General features: G+C 51.1%; 1 protein-coding gene across 1 annotated transcript; it reads left to right on the top strand.

Moving 5' to 3' along the window:
- Positions 1 to 1023: 1023 nt before the first annotated feature.
- On the top strand, positions 1024 to 7091 carry Ppif (peptidylprolyl isomerase F). The gene is made up of 6 exons (XM_051176696.1): positions 1024 to 1312; positions 2558 to 2588; positions 2962 to 3050; positions 4323 to 4419; positions 5058 to 5133; positions 6178 to 7091. The coding sequence occupies exons 1-6, from the start codon at positions 1121 to 1123 to the stop codon at positions 6311 to 6313; spliced, it is 621 nt and encodes a 206-aa protein (XP_051032653.1). The 5' UTR covers positions 1024 to 1120; the 3' UTR covers positions 6314 to 7091.
- Positions 7092 to 7365: the final 274 nt, after the last annotated feature.

Consider the following 7365-nt stretch of genomic DNA (forward strand, 5'->3'; position numbering starts at 1 on the left):
TCAGCCCCTCTCCTTCTCTTGTTTCTTAGGCTGTTGAGACCTTGCAGTAGGGATCCCCCACCCACCCAGCCCCAAACTATACCTGCTTCAATCAGTCTAGGCTACGCCCATCACTGTTGTCCATGGTATAGTGTTTAACAGTGAACAAATGCTTCTCTTGTTTATTTATCCCTAGAACAGGTGTGAATGAAAATCAGGGTGAATTTCTCCTTGCTTCCTTGCAGAAGGACTGGTGCAAACCAGCAGTAGGGAGCCAGGGTTCTCTAGCCTTAGCTAGAACTTTTTTTCTTTCTGAGCCTCAGTTTCCCATCTGAAGACCAAAGATGTTGGCCCACGTGCCCTCATTTGCTGGCATTCATTTGCTTCCCAGGCTGCTGTTATGCCCAGTTAACATGGGCCTGAATCCCTGGCTGTGGCTCCCCTGCAACGCCTTTCACTTTGCATCATCCATTGCTAACTTCCTGGCTTAAGAAGCCACCTGCAGGACCAGTCCAGTTGGCAAAGACGTGTGTATTCCAGGTGAGTGCTAGTGGGTGTAGACATAATCTGGCACCTCCCTGGCCTGGCTGGAAGTGGTGGGGACAAGGGTAGTCAGTGTGAGAGGAGGAGGAACTGGGACTGAAACCTGGCAGGTACACCATTGAGCATGCTGCATTTTCAGTTTTGCTGGTGGAGGGTCGAATCTCAAGAAGCAAATGGAGATAGATTCAGTCCAGGATCCAGAAGCCTGAATGTCTTGGAAAGGTATCTCTGCTTATCTGTTCTTTCTGTTATCTTTCCCTTTCTAATCCGCCTTAGAGCCCCTCCTTGTCTTTCTGACTCTCAGGGTCAGCATCTCTCTTGCTTTATAGAGAGGCGTTTTCAAAGTAACTTCCCGCTCTGTGTACACAGATGGGAGGTGTGGTACAGTACACGAACTGATTGAGCTGCGCAACGACGCCAGCAGGGGTCGCTAGCGAACAGTCTCTGATGGGGCGTGGCGGAGGCTTGAGCGAAGGGGGCGTGGTCCTGAGCCAGCCAACCAATAAAGGCAGCGGCGCGTGGCCTAGGTATCGCTTCCTGGGTCGTGTGACCTTGCTGCTTGAGTTCTTCGCGCTCCTTTGCCCGGCCTGTGACCACGATGCTGGCTCTGCGCTGTGGCCCCCGCCTGCTGGGCCTGCTCTCCAGTCCGCGCTCCCCACCGCTGCTCCTCTCCGCGACCCGCGCCTGCAGCGACAGCGGAGCACGCGACCCGAACTCCTCCTCCCGGAACCCGCTCGTGTACTTGGACGTGGGCGCCGATGGGCAGCCGCTGGGCCGCGTGGTACTGGAGGTGAGGACCCTGGACCCGACCAGCCTGGTTTGAGCTTAGGGCAAACCTTACTTTCGGGGCCCGTTCTGCCCCTAGCACGCCGGGTGACCTTGGGCCTCTCACTTCCAAACCCTGAACCTCAATTTCCGTTTCTCAGAGAAGCGACATCAGTTTGGTCTATTCCAGGGCGCTTCAACACTCTGAGGAGGGTGGAGGCGTGAGGGAGGGCTTGTGTGGATGAAAAGGTCAAGGTCAGATCGCACTGAGTGACACCTCACTGGCGGGCCAATGCCCGCCAGTGAGGGCATTGGGTTTCCGAGCACCTCTGAGTCCGAAGCTGGACCCAGAGCTCCTGAGGTTTGTGTCTAAGGCCCAGGTGTTGCCCGGTGCTCACGTAGTGGCCTGAGTTTAACGCCCAGTACACCCCGGATCCACCCCCAGGGCCTGGCTACTTAGGAGGAGGCATCCCAGGAATGCAAGTGTGAAGTTGGTTCAGCTGGGAGCCCAATCCTCTCTCTGAGGTCCAAATTGGGCACTAGCTCCTGTTCGACCCAAGACAAGTAGGAAACAGTCACCAAGGTATCAGGAGGCCATAGTATTGCCTTCAGGCTATTCCACTTTAAACAAAGAGACCAGTTAGCTTGACTGATTGACTTATTGGCAAAGGAGGGGCTTGGTGTTTATTGTTACTCCTCAGTTTTTCCATTTGGTGAAGAGGGATTTTTGTTGTTTTTGTTTTGTTTTTCAAGACAAAATTTCTCTGTATAGCCCTGGCTGTTCTGGAACTTGCTCTGTAAACCAGACTGGCCTTGAATAAGGCACCACCAAGGGGTTCTGAATGAGAAGCTGAGAGGCAAGAGCAGGCTTGGATGGGGATGCAGTGTTTCCTTAACTGTCCCTTCCTTCCCTTCTGTGAGCCTCAGTTTCTCTCTGCACTAAGGAACAGCAGGTGGTTTATGATACTCTTGGTCCAGGAACTCATGCTTAGGACCTCCAGCTGCCAATTCTGCCAGGGCCAGGATGACACTGGTCTCTTCTGATAAACAAGAAACTGAGGCTGCCTCCAGCAAGCCTTGGGTTCAGGAAGCAGCTGCCAGAAATGATAGCTGCTTTCCTGTTGTAGAAGGGTTGGTGGTCGTAGGAAAGGAGTGGTCCTGTGGTTCTTTCCCAGGATGCCTTGGCCACTAGGTGTGAGTGGCGAGGGGGCTCTTTCCTGCACCTGCTTCTGGACTAACCATCCTTTTTTGTTACTTTTTCCTCCCACAGCTAAAGGCAGATGTCGTGCCAAAGACAGCAGGTAAGGCAAAGGTGGAAAGTGAACCAGGCAAGGCTGATGGGCTTGGGGAAGGAGTTAGGGCTCAGACTATGACAATGTGGGGGTTTTCAGGGGAAGGCTCATGTAAGCTCCCAGAGATAGCTTCCAATTCCCTTTTACATGATGGCATGGGGCAGGGTTAGGTACATAGTCTTTGGGCTGCTTGCCCTGTTATTCTGACTGGCACAGCTTAGAGCTTGTATTCTAGCCACAGTGTTTGCCACTGGGTCAAGGCAAGGAAGTATGTGATCAGAAACAGACTCAGGAGGAGGGGCAGGGTGTCTCTACACATACCACTCCTTGGGAGACTGGCGGGGAGGGGTGGCCTGTCCATAACCTCTCCCTCTTTCTTCAGAGAACTTCAGAGCCCTGTGCACTGGTGAGAAGGGCTTCGGCTACAAAGGTTCCACCTTCCACAGGGTGATCCCATCTTTCATGTGCCAGGTAACAGTAATACAGCCTCCCCTGTGAACAGAGCTGGCAATAAGAGATTCCCTGGGGTGGGGTGTGGGGGTCAGCAAGCATGGCCCTGTGCATGGTAGAACACAGCAGGAGGCTGTCCCCACCAGAGTTGGACAGTCTCTAATCTTGGCATTCTGTGTACCCCTGAGCATTGGGCATGGGAGGAGAGAGGATGCGAAGAAGATAGCTAAGTCAGGATTACACATGCTTGGACTTGGAGATGCCTTCCTGGTGAAGGAACTTTTCTCGGTTCCATGAACACATTCTTTAGTCACATGTTCTTCCTGTTTTACAAACTTGTAAGTATTGCTGCATCAGGTTTGGGGGTAGGTGTTACAAGAGAAACTTCTTGGGCAGACTCAAGGTCAGGGGTTAATGAGGTCAGGATAGCTAGAGATGGTTATAGATGTCAGGGCCTCTCCAAAGTCCTTTCTGCCTATTCTTTCCACTGTAACCAAGTAGCAGTGGGTTGGGGCTGTGCCTTCTGACACTATATGGTGCCTGGTTACACACTGGGTGTGATGAAGTGAAGGTGAGACAGACAGGGCTGTGGCTAAACCCAGCCAAGCCCTTTCTGCTGCAGAGGTTCCCAGCTCCATCTGGGGTTGGTGGATGAGGTGGGCACTAAGGTGGGTAGCTGGAGTCAGGAAGGGGCATGCAGATTGGGAGAGCCTTTTCTGGCTTCCAGTAGTGGCCTCTGGAAGCAAGGTGACTGGGGACACCTTGTTGGTATTCAGTTCACACTTCTCACTCCAGAGTCCTCAGAAAAACCAGTGTGGCCATGGCCAACAACTGGGCACAGAGTTGCTCCTGTACTCTTCTTCCCAGGCTGTCTGGACCTTGGACAGGCTCCCTGAGGAAGGTTCCCAGCCCCTGCGTGTTATGTGTCTACAAGTCCTTTGGGCTTGAGCTTTGGGAGGATGATGCCAGGGCAAAGGAGGGAAGCCAGCCTGGGGAACTGACCTCTGGCTGCAGCCCATCTCTGTCTGAGACCAAGACCCTGGTCTCCTGCTTGTGGACCTCGTAGGAACTGTGGGTTGAAAATTAGAACACCTCAGGCACTGGATTACTGAAAAATGAACCCAGACAGGAAACCAGACTTGTCATGGTGTAGCTTTGGCCATTTTATCTCAGGCACTGGATGGTTGTTGGCCCCTTTGCTGAGGGTGGGCCTTGGGTGGGTTGGGGCTGCCTTCTTAGGGGACCCACACTATCAGTTGTGTGATAACCAGTTATAAGGCATTCTGTGTGCAGGCTGGAGACTTCACCAACCACAATGGCACAGGAGGGAAATCCATCTACGGAAGCCGCTTTCCTGACGAGAACTTCACACTGAAGCACGTGGGGCCAGGTATGTGGGACTGTGAGCCCCTCTCTAATGCTTTCTACAGTTCCATCTGGACGCTGCCACAGCCGGCTGCCTGGGGAAGCTGTGGTCCCCAGTTGCCTGACATCCATCCCATCATGCTCCTCCTGTCAGCACCCAGGCAGTTCAGCATTTCTAGCTTATTAGGTTTCTTTCCCAAGGGATTTCCCATCTTTAGTTCTGTAAAAGCCAGGTTTCCTATTGTAATTCCAGCATTTGGGAGGCTGAAACAGGAGAACCCAAAGGTTGAAGCCATCTTGGGCTACATAGGGATACCTGTTTCAACAAACAAAAGCAAACTTCCTTATACAAACTTTGATCAAGGAGTCTTTTTTAAGCAGAGCCCAAGGAGTGTGGGAAAGCCAAGAGGCTGTATCTGGGGTTCCAATCAACTCTCCTGCTGTGAGATCCCTGAAGTCCTTCCATCTCAGCCTCTCCCATAGAAAGCTAGTTGACAGTCAAGGCACACAAGCTCCAGGGTCTGGATGTTAACACTGGTTCTCTCTGGTTCCAGGATCTACAGGTTCACATGTCCTTGATGAGTGTGAGCCATCTCTTCTTCCAAGACCCCTTCATTTGAGGGGTCTTCTGGGTGACTCAGCCTCTCTCTGCTTGTCTTACAGGTGTTCTGTCCATGGCAAACGCAGGCCCCAACACCAATGGCTCTCAGTTCTTTATATGCACAATAAAGACGGACTGGTGAGTAGTTCACGCTGTAGGACCTCTGAGGATGAAGCTAGAGGAGGTCTGTGCACAGTCAGGAGGGCAGTGTGCAGCTAGACCATCTGCCTGGGCCAGTGACTTGTTTCTCATTGTGCAGGGAGAGAATTGAGGGACAATTTGGGTTGTCCTATGACTGTCACACCTGTGCCTCCCAGTGGTGATGTTGACTAGAATTTGATTTGTGTCACACCTGCACACATACACACATGAAAGGGTTCCTCTATCCCACATTTGGGGGAATGCTTCAGTAAGTGACCTCACAGTGGTCTGAGTAGAAGCCACTTTGCCTGACTTAACCTGATCTTCCTTGGCATACCTCCCCTGCAGAACATGCTTGTGGGATTCTGGGTATTGAGGCAGGTTTCACTCAAACGCCATTAGGATGGCTTCACATGCCCCACCCCCAATCTCTCCAGCCCCCTTTCCCATAGACCCATGCTGTCTAGGAGGAGTAGATTTTCCCTGGTAAAACCTCCACTAAACAGTACCTTCCTCTACACAGAGTCCTTAGTGTTCCAGATTTCAGGTCCCTGGACTTGAGAGGCAGCAGCTGACTGAGAACTTCAGAAAGCCTGTTTCCACAACTTTAAGAAAACCTTAAGTGATAGGATGACATTTGCCAAGCCATGCAGGGCTGCCAGGGCTGGGCAGGTTGTTGCTGGCCCTTTTTTTTTTTTGCTTCTTCCATGGAAGCCTTAATGGACCTTGCTTGCAGTTCTGTCCCTGAGTCCCTGGCCCTTGGCTTGCCTGCTGAACTAGTTCTTTTGAGCAGTTCTGTGCCCATCATTTTCCTGGGAGGAATAAGAATAGCTCACTTCTCATAGATAAGGTCACCAAGATTCAGATCAAGCTGCCAGGTCAAAGCCCAAGGTGACAGAACATGTCCTGTAGCATCTGCTGGAACACAGCTGGGGATCTCACAAAGCTTTGGGGGGGTAGGCGTGTTCCTTTGGCAAACAATTCTGTACTTGGTGGCTGATACACTGGATGTTTTCTTACTTGGCTCAACCCTCCTCACAGGCTGGATGGCAAGCATGTGGTGTTCGGCCATGTCAAAGAGGGCATGGATGTTGTGAAGAAAATTGAATCTTTTGGCTCCAAAAGTGGGAAGACATCTAAGAAGATTGTCATCACAGACTGTGGCCAGTTGAGCTAAGTTACAGCCAAGATGCTAGGACAGTAGCAGCCACCCATGTGCTCTGAGCCTCAGGTGCCCCAAAGAACTGTTTATGTCCACATCCCCAGCTGAGTATGAAGAATGCTACTCAGGTACATGGTCCTTCACAGGACCAGGCTGCTCTCGACTGTCCATCCTTCCTCAGATCCTGTTTCTGAGCATCAGTGTGGCTAATGGGCCATGTACTCTCTCAGCAAGTGTCCCCATGAGCCATTTATGTGTGCCTTGGACATTGGCATTGATGACTAGTTAGCATCCAGAGGAGGGTCCTGACTTTTTCCTTTTTCCTTGACCAGTAGGGACAGCAGTTGCTATTTAATGTCTTCCTCATTGCAATAATTTAATACAATTACATAGAAAGAAAACTGTGACACTAACTGCACTCTACTCTGTGATCTGAGTTGGCACAAGCTACAACACTCTCCCCTCCCCCAAGCTTGGCTTCGGAGACTTCACTCAGGGCTCTTGTGAAAGTTCCTCATGGTTACTGTGAATCCTGCTGGTTAGCTGCTGTGACTTTTGAAGGGAGCCTGTGGGATAGAAGCAACTGGACCTGGGGGCAGATCTGTGTGCTGGGGCTGTCTGCTCAATGTGAATTCCTGTGTTCAAAACTGCCCATGTGCATACTGTCTTCAGGAGGAACCTGGCCTGTATGTTAAATAAATCCAATCTATCAATGATAATATATGTAAAAGATTTCTGGAACAGTCCTGTGTGTTCATTTCAAATGTAATAATAAATCCTATTTTCTATAAAACTGCTGTCTCTGCCTTTAGTGAACAACCTGAAACTTAAGTGTTTGGGGCTTGTTTGTATGGTCTGGACTGGCCTAGAACTTGCTGTGTACTCTTGGGTTGCCTCAAAAACTCTTGATCCTCCTGAATGCTGCTTGGGTTACAGGCATGTACCTTTGTATCCAGCTGGAGCCAACTTCTAAGTTACCGTGTGTAACATCCAGTCTCCACAGCCCCCACCACAAGCACTACTTCTAGGCAGAGTCCCAGCTCTGTTCAGTGACCAAGCTTCAGCTG

This window comes from Phodopus roborovskii, unplaced genomic scaffold (genome assembly GCF_943737965.1).
Source record: "Phodopus roborovskii unplaced genomic scaffold, PHOROB, whole genome shotgun sequence".
Taxonomy (NCBI): Eukaryota; Metazoa; Chordata; class Mammalia; order Rodentia; family Cricetidae; genus Phodopus; species Phodopus roborovskii.